The sequence below is a fragment of the Mirounga leonina genome, unplaced genomic scaffold (assembly GCF_011800145.1).
Source record: "Mirounga leonina isolate KUSES-001 unplaced genomic scaffold, KU_Mleo_1.0 Mir_104, whole genome shotgun sequence".
Lineage (NCBI taxonomy): Eukaryota > Metazoa > Chordata > Mammalia > Carnivora > Phocidae > Mirounga > Mirounga leonina.
The window spans coordinates 16,136,716-16,151,453 of record NW_023270231.1 but is presented as its reverse complement, the minus strand read 5'-3'; the positions used below and the strand labels follow the sequence as shown (position 1 = coordinate 16,151,453).

The window sequence follows — 14,738 nt, the reverse complement described above, 5'->3', positions numbered from 1 at the left end:
ATTCAAAACACTAGAGAAAAAGAAAAGCAGCCTCTGATATTTGGAAGCTGGCCTGGTACAATTATCCAGGCTGTAATGTTACTAGATGATAGATGGCCCTCTTAGGTAGGCCTTGTGCTCTCCTGTTGAACAGAATTTCACAGAATGTAAACATCAGATGGGGCCATTCTCTGACTGTGGATAGATCAAGACAGAAACAAGATCACTCCTTAATTATATTTGAACGCAGATAAGTCACGAACAATGTCCAAACCTAAAAAATGACCGAACATCCCCCATCCTGACGAGGGGTTCCTGCTTCTTTAGCAATTGCAGCTTCAACTTCAATCTACTGGTCCCTTGTTCCAGGCATGATTGAGATGCTCAATCATAGAATCACCCCCACTTCCTGACAGCATCTAATCCAGAGTAAAGCCCCATTTCCTTAAACCCTCTCCCAAAACACGTAACAACTCTTACCGAGACGCCTATAATTTCTCATGGTGGGTATTCTTCGTCATTGCAACCAGTAATAAACTCAACTTGTTCAATCAGTATGTACCTGGTGGTCTTTGGTTAGCGGGCACTAATAGACCTGGCAAAGTTCACACACAGCTGAAGGCAGAATTCACGAGGAGTCTCCAGCTGCAGTCCTTCTTAGCGCCTACTCTTTTGGTTAATGTCTGTTTTCCCACCACTAGAATCGGAGCTGATTCCCAGTGCCTAGGCTGGTACCTGGCAGAGATTGGAAGTTTAAAAAATAAATATTTTCTTAATGAATGAATAAGAGGGGCTCAATATACACAGGTTCCCTTTCATCTCTCAGCTCCTCCCAGTTCGTGGTGCGTACAGACAGCACCACAGTTCATCTCCATAAACCCACTTTCCCCAACGAAATTTCCAAACCCCTCACTTCTGGGATGCCCATACTCGCAGAGCCTCTCCCTTGCCCGAGCTTCTCTCGCTTGTTGCCCCTCCCACACCTGAGCCCCAAGTCCTCCTAACGCATCTAGAACCCACCTGTCTTCATCATCTGTCCCTAGCACCAGACGCTCACGGACCAGCAGCGCCGCTACCGAGACGTCGACTAGGCACTGCGGCATCGACTGCGCATGTGCGGAAATCCGTCTCACACTCAGGATCTCTGACGAGTGAAGAGTTACCTCTGAGTTTCCGTCCCGGTCTCAGTCGCCTGGGGCTGCCAGGAAGTCAGGAGAAACTAGCCGGAAGGAGAACCCGCGCGCAGGGCTTTCCGGGACATGTAGTCGTGGAGTTCCCGAGGCCCTATTTTGAGGGAGACCTTAATTCTTTAGGTTTGCACGTCCCACAGTCACAGTCCAGTGCTACTTTTGCTCAGAATTCAGCTTCGGACTGCCAAGAGAGAGTAGCTTGGTGTTGACTTCTCGTTCCCACAACGCTCTGCGGGGCCCCCGGCGCCTGCTGGGAGCTGTAGTCCTCGGTCTGCGTACTGCGTTCGCCGAGGGGGAGGGTGGAGCTGCCGGCGGCCCGGGCGGGCTGGCAGCTAGAGTGGGAACGGTAGCCGCCTCCGCTTCTGCCGCCTCCGCCGTCGCCTCCTCCGCCCGGGCCGTTCGCTGCTGCGCGGGGAGAGCGAGGCGGGGCCGCCGGGGCCGCCATGGAGCCCGACTCGGTGATTGAGGACAAGACCATCGAGCTCATGGTGAGTGCGGCCCGCTGGACCGTTCTTCCGTCCGTCCGGCCCCGGGCGGGCCTGCCCACCTCAACGTCCGGCGCGAGGCGGGCCCTGGCCCTTCCCCGCCGCCTTGGCCGGGACCTGGGCCCCCGCTTTCCTGGCCTCGGGGCCGGCGCGGTTGCTCCGGATCTCTGGAGATCTCAGGCCAGACCTGGCCCGGCCCCCTCCATGCTCCTCGGTTCTCCTTCCTCCCTCTGTCCTATATCCGGGCCCATCTCTCGAAGGACCCTCGCTCGATTATGTTGTGGCCTTAGCTCACACTCGCTCTAGCATCTCATTCTCCTTCTCTTAGAAGGGGATTTCCCCCCTGAATTTCTCCGGCCCAGGCCTGCACCGCTCTTGGAAGCCCCACTCAGGCCGAATGAGATGGGGGGGGGGTACGGAGGAGATCGATCAGGGCCTCGGTCTCCGCATCCCAGTAGGGGTCTCAGCACCCTCTCCTCAGCGTAGGGGTGTGTGGATTCCGGGATAGGCCCTACAGGGGTGGAGGTGGGGAGCTCTGGGGTTTGAGGCTGTGACGGATAAGGGGCCTCTTTCCCGGGCCCCTGTGGTGTCCGGCTTCTCGGACAAAGGGTTTCCTACTCCGCGGTGAGGGATGTTTGCATAGCAAGGCCCCAGGTACTCTGGATTCCATCTCCCAGGAAAGGGAAACCGTAACTTCGTGTTTCCCAGCGTTGCTTTGGGAAGATGGGGGAGGGGAGCTTCTTCTCATCATTGCCGTCAGTTCTTTCTTATTAAAAAAAAAAGGGGGGGGGGAGAATCCTAGGCCCCTGGGGAAGCGATCACTCTTCTATTACAAACCATTGGTAGCCATGCCAGACTCCCCGGTCCTACGGATACCCCAACCGCTTTCCGTTTTACGACTTGGAGCCAGAAGGGGTTTTTAGAAACAGAACTATCAGAGAGTGGCTAGTAGAAGCGAAGAATTTGCTGCTTGGTGGATGATTTGGTGGAAGAAAAGAAACATGGCAGCTATTACCTGCCAATTTGAGCGTTGGGGAAATCAAACTGGGCTCTGGAGAGTTGGGAGAAGTCTTTACCTCAGCAAATGGACATGCCCAGGGTTTCTTCCTGTGGAAACCTTGACAGTTTCTTTGTATCTCTCCTAACACAGTAACAGCCTCTACCCCTGGGTTGAGAGGAAAGGTGAAAGAATCTACTTAACCCAGCAAAATGTTTTCCTAGCCAGATTTCTCCAGTGTGAAAATGTTTATTGAGTCAGTGATTCCACTGGGTAGGGTCGGTGACATCAGAGCCACTTCCCCCATTTAATGCTATAAATAATAAATGGTGACACTGAAAGTCTGTTGGATAGCTGCATGGTTTCTGTGGATGATGGTATCTGGGGAGTTGAGATGCATGTTTTAAAAATGGAAGTACAGTAGCATAAACACACAGCTTAATATTTGCTGTCCTTTGCATAATCCACAGAACTAGACTTCTCCAGTATTCTTATAAAACTAGAAAAAAAAAAGCTTTGGTCGTTTCTGCTTTGTGTGCAGACATATGTGCTTGCTTTTTAAAGGATATTGTCGTGTGAGTTTTTATTTGCTTTTCATTATTAAGTAATTTTTCCTTTTCAGTATAATTTATCAAACTTATTGTAGCGAAGCCTTTGATGTTTCTAGAAATTTTGTAGTGGGTTATTTTGGTAAAATCTCTTATTGGAATTCCATATATAGTACATATTTTTACAGATCTACAATACATGTCCTCGCAACTGGAGGAGTACTTCACATTGAAAAGTTGTAACTTGGTGCCTCTGAAATTGGCTGTTCTGTGCTCCTTCCATTTCCATTCTTTTAAAAAATAAAATGTCTTTATTTTCAAAAGAATTAGAAGAAATACAATGTAATTCATTTAGTATTTTTGATTGTATGGTAAAAAAAAATCTCTGGCCTAAATTTATTGGTTTCCCATGCTCATAACTTTAAAAAAGTTTTGATTGTACATGAGTTTACTTGTTTATGATCTGAAAAGATATTTCAGCCTTTCAAGGACATTATAAACGGAGATTCTCAGAAAATTTAACAAAGAGATCAGTTTTGAAACGGGTTTTCATATTCGGATTTTGATATTCTCTCAAAGGGATACCCAGTTAAGACTCTTAGGCAACCCTTTTCATAACCGTATATGTATTTATTTTAGTGTAGTAGATAGCACAGGTATTTAACAACTGATTTAGTAAATCCAGGATTGAATGTAGGAATGATAATGCCTTAAAATCTAATTGCATGTGGCTCTCTGTATTCACTGCATTTTAATTACAGTTTCCAAAACTAGGTTAAAAATACTTTTTACATTGGTTTCAAAATAACATAATTGAGAGAGAGGAATGGGGTAAACTGATGGTATGTTGAAAGCCTTAAGCATGAAATATTTTTAGATTTTTATGAGTCAGCTTCACTACTCAAATATTTGTGATTGTGCTACCTGTATCAGTTTGGTATTTAATGGTTAACAGGGTAACTTTCATTTGATATTCCAGAGAGAGCTATATTAAAGACAGGAAATAGGCTTTTTGATTATCTCCAATTTGTTAATCTTCATCCTTCCACTTCCTCTGATTTGATTCTTTTTCTTTTTTTTCCTTGTACTTTTTTTTTTTTTTAGCTTACTAAGAAATAAAGCTGGTGATAGCCTAATAATTAAATCTCCAAAATATGCCCTCCCCACTCCCTTTGTGACTCCTACCTCTGCCTCAGGCCGGGTGCACAAAGAGTGCTTCTCCAGTTGACCCACCTCATAGGGTTCAGTCTTGAATATAGACTATAAACTCTTGATTGAGACAACTGAATTTATAATTGCTGATGGTAAATAATTTAACCACCCAGTGACTTTCATGGCCTTATCTTGGACCAGTATTGTACCTAGTTTGTGGGACTGTTTTTGAAATTTCTGACTTTGGTAGAATGAGCATTATTATTAATGAGGTAGAAAAGTAGTAATCCAGTTGGAAATATACAAAGTTTACAAGGCTATGTCTATTGCAGTGGACTTCACTGGAAAGAAGGAAAACTGCATTATGTATCACATGATGTTTATCAATGCTTGAATTAGGAATATGAGCTGATGTTTGGCCCTCATTACTAGAAAGCACTCACACAGCTGCTAATTGGAAGAGAAAGATGGTAAGTTTTCCCTATTAGAAGATAGCAGAAATTGATGTTCAAGGTTAGGAAAGGTAACCCTGCTTCCTCTATGGGTGTGAGAGCATGCCCATCCCCCTCCCGCAAACACAAATTAATGGACAGTTTATACTCTATTGCTGGCTGTTGGTTGTTTCCCCTCTTTGCTAAGTGACCTTAAGTGACTCATTTTCCTTTTGTGTTATCTCTAAGTGGCTGTATTACTTGTTGAATTTAGTAATACAGGTAAAATACATTGGACCTTATTAAAAAGGTCAGATATCAGTGTTGTGTTTTTAGAGCTGTTGAAGTATAGGCGGGCCACAAGGCCAAGGAGAAGTGAAGTTACGGAAAATTTTTCTCTTTTTTCTTTTTGGATTTTTCCCCCCCTTCCTGTCACTGGTTTTCTGAGTGGAGTAAGTAGGATTTAGTGACTCTTAAGAAATTGGATCTTAGTTTGTCACTATCACTTATCCTTATCTACTCCTAAGCTTGTGCTGATTTACTAAATGCAGATTAAGTATACAAAGGTTTAAGTAGGATCTGAATGAAATAAACTACATAGGTATTTATAGACTCATTTACCTGCCTCAAGGGGCTGTGGCTCAGATATATCAATTTTGCTCCTGGTTTGGAGTAGGTTAGATGTCCCTTCAGAAATGACAAGAACAAACATGATCCAGTGCACATGTCTTGGTACCCCGGCTCTTGACTGCTCTAACGGGAAAACAGAGCGCTTGCACAGGAAAATCACTAGGCCGTTACATAGGTTCACAGAGCAGCACATACAGCCACTTGACCCTTGAACGACATGGGTTTGAACTGTGGAGATCCACTTATATACCTTTTTTTTTAATAGGATAGTACTGTAAGTGTATTTTCTATTCTTTATGATTGTCTTAGTATTTTCTTTAGCTTACTTCATGTAAGAATACGATATATGATACATAAAAAATACAAACTGTGTTAGTCACCTGGTTATATTATTGATAAGGCTTCCAATCAACAGTAGGCTCTTAGTAGTTAAGTTTCTGGGGAGTCAAAAGTTATATGCGGATTTTCTGTTATGTGGGGGTCAGTGTCCTTAATCTCCCATGTTGTTCAAGGGTCAACTGTACATCCCTCTGAGTAGTGCTGTTTGATCCTATGAGTTTTGCACTCTGAGGTTCCTGGGTTCCACCTGGTGATATTTACACTTTAAGGGAAAGAAAGCATTTCAAGTCCTAGTAATTTCAATTCGAGACTCCCAGCTTTTCTTCCCACATTCCTCACTTATTCTGTATTTCAGCCAAAGAGCGGACCAGGGTTCTTCAGATTTTGCTCACACTATTTTATTTTTTCCATCAGCACTGATAGTAACTGACTAAGTCTATGTATTGAAGGCTACTGATGTTTACTAGAGGGACCTTATAGTTGGCCAAATTGGCTTAGGTCAAATCTGAGCAATTCTTTCTTGCACCTGCACTGAGATTGTCTCCTCAAAACACAATTTAGATGCTAACTCTTTTGATGTCAATTTACATTATGGTGGCACATACCATTTTGTTTTTATAGCACTGCCTACATGATGTTTACTGTTAAATGAACGAATTCTGGCACTTTGTATTTATCTGGTGGCACTTAGCATATTCTGGGTTCGTATTATAGTTTCCTGTTTGTGTCCCCTATTGAATGATAAACTCTCAGTGCCTTCTTATGGTACATGTTCAGTAAACGTTGAATTGAATTTTCCTGTTGATTGTTGACGTGCATTATTGCTGTCTGTCTGTATGGTAATTCTCACCTGTATCATTAATTCTCATAATAATCTATTCCTAACTCTTATGGGACTTATCATACCCTTCTGTGTATCATAAAAGCCTGTGATCGTGTCTAAATTTCCCTTCCAGAGGCTGTATTGTCTTTTGAATCCTTCATAATTCTTAGCACTTGGGTGTGCAATAGATACCTTGACTTAATTAATATGAGGTGACTTTTTTTCATGCTGTGAAATGTTTTTAAGATTTCCTTTTGATAACTTTAAGACAAAGGTGTAGATGAATAGAGGAAAAAGGCTGATAAAGCAGAAGAGGAGGATGGTGTGTGGTACACAGACATCCATAGACATTTCAAAATCACTATTTACAGACTTACACATAGCAGATTGATTTATATACATCCCAGAGAGTGGTTGATAGCAAAGTATTGAGGAAACCAAATTCCTTTTATATCTTTTGATGTGAACTTGCCAAAGAGCCAGTAAGTTCTGAGGATTCTATGACCTTAGAAAAGCATGATTTAGCAGCAAGGGTATGGGCTTTAGAGGGAAGCACCCGAGTTTATATCTTAGCCCTGTCACCTGCTGGCTGTGTGACCTTAAGAAAGTTAACCTTTCTGTGCTCTGATTTCATTATCCGTAAAAATAAGAGAATGTAGGTTTTGCTCCAAGTTGTTGGGAGGATTATGGGAGAGATGTATGTGAAAACACGTTGCAGACGTTTGTCTCAGCAACTGCTTGCCGTACTAACTTCCCCATAAGTACAGGGACTGGGTTTTGTGAAGCACAGTCAAGGCAGATGGTGTTTTAATTTTTACCCCTTAGTTGTTCATGTATTTATTTGTGAAGCTTTACAGAGGCCTGACATTGAGTTGCTTTCAGCTCTGTTTAATGAGGTATCTTTAGGGGAAATGATGAAATCATACAAAATCATATTATCTTGGAAATTTGGGAAGTGGAAGTAGTGTTACAATTACTAAGAATTGCCAATTAGGCATAATTAGACCTGTACTCTACCTACAGAGAGAACTCACCCAACCCTGTCTTAGTAGAAGGTAGAAGGGGACTGGTGATTAGTTTGTATGTATTAACATTGAACATTATGTTTGATCGGTTTAGTTTTGATGAGGAAATTAGGATTTTCGAGTTCTTATTCTTGTTTTAGCAAAGCTCGACCTTTAACACAATAAGCAGTGAGTATTATACAAGATTGCCTCCTGAGTTATATCGTTATTCATTGAATTAATTGACAAAGGGGGAAAAAAACCTGTCGGTCAGGAAGGAATGTGCTTGTTAGCCTCAGTTAAGGTTCTGCTGATCACAATTGCCTAACAGGAAGTTTGTCTTTGTAGGCAAATGAGAGACAAACCAGGAAGACCTGACAGTCCAGTACGGTATCTCTAACCTGGATCTTATTTTTGTTTTCACAAAATTCAAAGATTGCAGAGTTCTATGATGTCAGCAGGAAGCATTTTTAGGAAATTCCCTCTCAGGGTTAGTCAACAATGAAGACCTTCACAGAATGGAAAGCTGTGAAGTAGAAACAATGGGATATTAACATGTAAAATGAAAAAAAAAAAAATCTGTGAGTAGAGAGATGGCTAAATATAATAATTATAATGAATATAGGAAACCATTCTAATACTTGCCTCAGATCCACAGAAGAAAAATTAAGTTAGAGCTTTACTGTTGAGAAAAAGGAACTTGAGTCATTTTTAATTTTTATTTTCTTAAGAGTTAAGTTGAGAACGCTTAACCAGTTTTGGAATAATAAAATATATTTTGGTTCTGTGAAATGATCACTTGGGAGACTCAAAAAAAAAAAAAAAAAGGGCAGAGAACAGGAAGAACTCAGTCTTTACACTCCTGGTCTGGCTTCTATTAATCTTTGTAGCTCTAGCATAAGGCCTGCCACCAATTAGGCATTCAGTAAATATTTGAAGGGAAGAGAAGAAAATTAACATAGTAATACAGGAAAAGGCTTGGTGATTCAAGAGGTTCAGAAATGAGTCCATTAGTCAGATTGTGGTTGTGTTTTGCTGTAATTGCTCAGCATTTTGGTTTACAGCAGTAAGTTATATTTTGAAAAGCAGAGTGTGTTCTTTTAGGAGTTAGCTACTAGCCATAGCTCACTAGCTGCTTATATCAAAACTGGGTTTCCAGTTTATTCTTGGGCTTCAGGGTAGTATCACTTAATGGGAGAAGCTTGAGCACTCATTCTTTGCTTGAGATTTTACTTATGTGAGCTCTTTTAAGTTGTGGGTATTAGGATACTTTCATATGATTGTTATGGTGAGGCTAATCATAGACTGGTATTTCAGTCACTCCCATTGCTTTACCTATGATGTGATACATCAGAACATCTTTAGTTATTGCCTGTGGACTATATATTGACAAATCTTGGAATTCCTCCGTTTCAGCTGGATTTGAGATTCTTTGTCACAGACACAGTCTTTGATGTTAAACACAAAGACTTACTTGAACATTATAATGTGTTTTATCATTAATATTGTGAGCCTCAGAATTGCATGCCTCTGTTAAGGAAATGCCTTTTTAAGTGCCAAGATATGGAGAGATAGCCCTTTCTGGATGGTTTAACTGGTTCAGTTGTATTTTAGTTAGGCTAGGCTGAAATATTTATTCTTCGGTATTTTTGTACTTCTCCATTCTGATGTTAATTAACTCAGGACCTTTGAGAGTAAAGCTCTGTTTCTTCTGCTCCAGGAATCATGGCCTTTCTGATCCTTAGACTTGGCAGGCTTCAGTGCTCAGTGGAAAGGGCATGGTCTCTACCACTTAGTAGATGTAGGACTTTGGGCAAGTTATTTCTTCTCTTTTTTTTTTTTTAGAATTAAATATAAGTAACAAATGTAAAGGGCCTGGCCCATTAGTATTCCTTAAATAAAGGTAGGTATTATAATTACTGCAGGAACGTTTTGGCAGTAGGGTGGCAATTGAGGAAGAAGGCAATTTATGTGCAAGTAAGTTAATCTTTTGACTCCTCAAGTTTTTATCTTTGTTATCCCCGTTGAATGCTTTTTTTTCCTCTCTCCCTTATATTTTGTTTATGTATTTGCAGGCTAATGGAAAAGTTGGTATGGTAGTAAAAGAATGTTGATATAATGTGTGGACTGGGCTTATGGATTTAAAGGTGTCATATAGTAAATTGTTTATTAGTTTTGTTTTTTTTTTTTAATAATTTTCCTTAGTTTACCCAATGACTGGCCACTGTGGGGGATTGGCCTTTAATGAATCAGAAGTTCACTCTTAAAATTATGCCATGTGTTTTAAACCATCCTATATTTCAGGTGAGGGTTGAAGATTTGTATAATGTGTAGATTTGATGTCTTATATTTAGCAAACCAAAAGATTGTTTGCCAGGTGCCTAAATATCTTTATTGGGAGATATTTGAGCCCTCTCATATCACTAATTTTGGGTGACAAATTTTTTGTAATGGTGGAGGAGCTGTCTTAGAAAATGGATAAGGAAGTTCATTGTAGCCAAACGGTCTGAGACAATTTATGTGGATAATAGAGTAAGTTTTTAGCTGCTCTCATTTGGAATTGCATATTTATCATGAGTAAAAATTAATACTAGGGATGTTTCCTTCTTTGCCATGTAGAATTTCTTATCCTTTTGTCAGCACAGAGATGAGGAATGCTGCTCCAGAACTTTTATCCCAAATAGCTGACTCAGGGGTTGTAACTTTTTTTCTGTGCCTCAGATCCACCACTCCATTGACCATTTCTTGGTGGCTGTCCTTTGCCGCTGGTGCCATGGTGGGTGTATGGATTGCTTTCTGTCTTTCAACAGTTACCGAAGTGCATGTTTGGGATTTTATTGAAGAAAGCTGGATACAGTAAACGGAAAGAATCTTGGAAGCTGCTTGACTGCTGTCTTTTCTCAGACTAGTCTGAAAGGGAATACCCCCATTCATTCTGGATTGGTGGATCTGAAGTACAAAATATTGTCCAGGTAAGCAATTACCCTGTATTGTTTTGTTATGTGGAACTCAACTCAAAGAAACTTAAACAAAATTTCTTTACTTTTTTCTATTGATAGAGAAAGGAAGAAATGTTAGATATTTAGATATAGTGTTCATGTTTGGGATGGATTAGTGAAGGTGTCTGTGGAAGAATTGCTAGTAGACACTTTGTTTTAGTGTAAGAAGTGCAGTTATTTTTATTGTAGGCCCAATTGGTTTATAGTTACAGTCAAACAGGAAATACAGTAAACAAGGGAAATTTGTTTGGGGAATAGCTTGTAAAATATGGACAACAGGTGATAATTTTAAGGTATTATCTCATGATTTATAGCTAATACCTGGTCAAAATAGTTTTTGTAGTTACCATGTAAAGTAGTGGTGTTTTATTCTTGGGACTCTTGGAGGGCCTTCTCAGGAAGATTTACTTACTGTAGCAACTGTTTATTGAGCATCTGTTAAGTGCCAGGCACTGTTAGAGGCTCTTTACATAATTTCTTACTCAGTTGGCACATGCTTTACCTTATATTTTATAGTTAGTGAAATGAAGCTCATAAGCATTAAGTAAGTGCAAGTTGCCTGGGGTCATACAGCCAGTAAATGGCAAAGCCAAGCTTTAGGCTTGATTCTTTATGTTTCCAAAGTTGCGGCTCTCTCCATGTGACTGCATTTGCTGAAATTTGTACTTCAGCTTCTGGATTTTCAAATTGCCCATCTGCAAGAGCAAGGTGTGGTTTTCTATGATGGGTTTCCACCAGGAAAACACATGATAGATCATTGTTTGGCATGGTATTTTTATATCTGGTGCTCTTTCTGCTTGGTGAAGAAATTAGATCTTCAGTCAGTTCATCAAGTCAGAACATAAAGGTAACTTAGGAAGTATAAGAGAGGCAATGCATTTAAATGTCAAAACATGGTTTATACAGGGAAGTATCACTTGCTCTAGTGAACTCGAACCTGTATCTTCTCAGTTCCTCCTTAGTTTTTGTTGGTTATTTAAATAGCTCAGTAGTTTATTATGTGGACTTCTTTCGATCTGTGGTTTGTTAGCCTTACAAGTAAGACATTGTCCAGCAACTCTCTTGAAAACATGACTTTTTTTGGTATTTAATATACTCTCCAGATTATCCATTTCCTTTAATCTTAAAAAAATGTCTTTTTATCATAGACTGATACCCTGGCTTTGTGATCCTTCTTGTAGTTTAATTCCTTTATATTTGCGAATGTTTCTCCTAAGTGAGCATTTTCCACACTTGTCATCTGAAGAGCTGTGAGGGTGGTGGTGGTGGTAGAAATAATAGCAGTTAACACTTTGTGGGCACAATTATAAGCACTGCATATGTATAAACTTTTATATTCATAGTAACTCAATGAGGTAGGTACCATTATTTCTTTACTGATGAGGAAACTGAATGATAGAGTAATTAAATAACCGGTCCAAGGTCGCATGTCTAGGAAGAGACAAAGATGAGGTATGAATCCAGGCAGTCTAGCTTCAGAGACTTCTAGAAAAAGTCCAGCTTCTAAAGTCTGTACTATATTGTCTCTAGTATCGAGTGTCATCCAGTGATAAAAAGAGGGGTGGAAATCCTGAGGGCTAAAACTGAAATCACTGTAAAGAAAAAGGAAACAATTGTTGTGTCGAGTATCTACTTCTGACCTTTGGTAGAAAATAGTCTAGGGGCACCTGGGTGGCTCAGTTGGTTAAGTGACTGCCTTTGGCTCAGGTTATGATCCTGGAGTCCCGGGATTGAGTCCCGCATCTGGCTCCCTGCTCAGCGGGGAGCCTGCTTCTCCCTCTGACCCTCCCCTCTCTCATGTACTCACTCTCTCTCTCTCGCTCTCTCAAATAAATAAATAAATCTTTAAAAAAAAAAAGAAAAGAAAATAGTCTAGATCTCAGTTCCGTGTTAGCCATCCAAGACTGTCGGGCTGTTTTCCCAAGGGGACTCACAGTAGGGTTTGTTGGAGGCTATCTTCCAGAATAGTGCTGTTCAGTAGAACTTTTTATGGTAATGAAAATGTTCAGTATCTGTGCTGTTCAATATGGTAGCCACTAGTCACATGTGGCTGTTTTGAAATGTGGCTCTGTAACTGAGGACCTGAATTTTAAATTTTATTTAATTTAAATAGCCACATACGCAGTTTTAGAATTTACCTTCATCCTGGGTCTGTTCATTGGTTTAAAACCCTGAGAAATCTGATCTGGTCAGCATGCTCAAAGCAACTCCTTATCTCAGATATGGACCAGTATTAACCAGATGTGCAAGACTGATGTGTAAAGCCAGAATTCCAGTTTACTAGTTTATAATGGTATGTGCATGTTGGTATGATTGATGTAAACTTTTTTGATAGGTAGGTTTGCTTACTAGTTCCTAATTAATATACCAGTTTAAGTTTTTCAAATAAGAAACAGAATTAGGGGGAACTGAAGGCTCAAGCCAAATGCCTGTTTTATTGTTTTTATGTGTTTTTGACTTGACCTACCAGGTCAGAACATAGTCACTGGGTTAGTTTGCATGGACTCAACCAGAAAAGTGAGATATTTGCTGGACTGGGACTGAGACAACGTCATTCAGCTTACGTTAGGGATGGATGGTTTTTCCCTATGGCAGAACCTTTTCCTTCAACTTCTCTCCTTGCTTTTAACTTCCCAAAATATTTTCTGATTAAGGCACTCATTTTTAGACAAGTTAGTACATTCAGCTTGAATGCACTCTTGACTTTATAGGTCTGGGAAGCCCTTCGTTTCCCTTCAGAAAACTGAAGGAAATAAATGCCTTTATCACTGCTATGATCCAGTTTGTATTCATTTTTGACTCTAAGAAGGCAGTTAGATTTTTTTGCTTCCCTGTAGCCTCTTTTGACCAAAACAATGTATTAGCTTATTTAATTTGGTCATATAGTGTGGGGTGGAATAATAACATACTCATAAAAAATAAGCTAGGTGGTACATTCTCTTTGCATTTTATCGTGTTATTAAATGAGCTTGTTTTAAGCTTGCTGTAGCATTACTTTGAGACTTGCTCTTGTTTTTCTGCTCTGAAAGAAGAAAGAGTAACATAACCAAATTTGTATTTTAGGAAGTTAACTTTTCAGGTGTGTGCAAGATGGATTAAAGAGACTGAAGGCAGGGAGACCAGTTAGTTCAAGTGAGCAATGAGGAAGGCAAACCAAAGCATTGACAATGGGCATGATGAAGGTGGGGTGGACTTAAAAAAGATGTAGGTGGTAGGATCTACAGAACTTGGGGATTGGTTATTGGAGTAGGTGATGGATGGACTATAGTATGAATTTTTAGATTTTTGCCTTGGGCACCAGGATGGATGTTTACTATCTTTTCCAGGATAAGGAATATTAGAAGAAGGGCATAGAGGGCATGGGAGAGGTGCAGGAAAAATAATGAATTTAATTTATAATGAAGTTGAGTTGTGTATTGTGAGTCCTCCAAGAGAAGTATCTAGTGGGAATATGAGCATCAGAGAAAGCAGGGAGAGAGAAAGATTTGGGAATTTTTATTTTGCTTCAGTGGTAGCTCACTTTACTCAGTAGAGTTATAAGATTTCTCAGAGTGTAGATTGAGGAATCTATGTATCAGTGTTTGGGAATGCTAACAAAGAAATGGACTATAACTAAGTTTACATGACCTTATGAGATCATATGTGATATTGATCAAGCATTGTTACCACTCTCCTTTTCATCTGAACCTGGATATTCCATTATAGTATATTCCCAGTCTGTAAATTAGCCTATTATGTTTGGGTTATGATTTTCTTTTTTTTACTATATGGCTTGTTTAATGGAGGAACAGTTCTTGAAATGTGTTTTTTTAAAACTCTGGGTTGTCACTATGTATCTTACGGACATTTATGCAAATTAAGTTCCATGCATCTGGTGACCAAAACAAGGGGAAAATAACCTAAACAGTGAAGGTTCTGGATAAAGTGTGACATGAGAAATTAAAATTTGCTCTTCTCTCAGCCTATCTCAATTCCTGACTGCTTTCATCTAGCTGTGATGAGTGTGATTATTGTATTTAAAAGACACATTTTTAATATCACAAGATGAGACCTAAGGACAAGCCAGCTATTTTGTATACTAGTCAGCTGAAGAAACAGTGAACTGTTCAAGTGGAGTGAAAATTAGCTGTGTTGGAATTATTGAGATGGTGTGTCAATCTA

General features: G+C 40.1%; 1 protein-coding gene and 1 long non-coding RNA gene across 10 annotated transcripts in view; one reads left to right on the top strand and one right to left on the bottom strand.

Annotated features, from left to right (window-relative positions):
• The window catches only part of LOC118016722, a 64,025-nt gene extending 62,592 nt beyond the window's left edge, over nucleotides 1-1,433 (bottom strand). For 2 of the 4 annotated variants that reach the window (XR_004680895.1, XR_004680890.1), the window contains exons 1-2: nucleotides 1,000-1,431; nucleotides 542-714 (exon numbers count right to left, since the gene is read on the bottom strand). This is a non-coding gene — a long non-coding RNA (uncharacterized LOC118016722). Of the gene's footprint in view, nucleotides 1-541; nucleotides 715-999 lie in introns of all 4 variants that reach the window. The other 2 variants (XR_004680894.1, XR_004680892.1) reach the window with 2 other exon arrangements.
• A 21-nt stretch (nucleotides 1,434-1,454) lies between these two features.
• The window catches only part of FBXW11 (F-box and WD repeat domain containing 11), a 123,253-nt gene continuing 109,969 nt past the window's right edge, over nucleotides 1,455-14,738 (top strand). For 3 of the 6 annotated variants that reach the window (XM_035014226.1, XM_035014235.1, XM_035014207.1), the window contains exons 1-2: nucleotides 1,455-1,657; nucleotides 10,389-10,550. Coding sequence is in view for 2 of the 6 variants with exons in the window: in XM_035014242.1 (XP_034870133.1) it covers nucleotides 1,613-1,657 (45 nt within the window). In the remaining 4 variants the exon portion in view is untranslated. The remainder of the gene's footprint in view (nucleotides 1,658-10,388; nucleotides 10,551-14,738) is intronic. The other 3 variants (XM_035014242.1, XM_035014217.1, XM_035014252.1) reach the window with 2 other exon arrangements.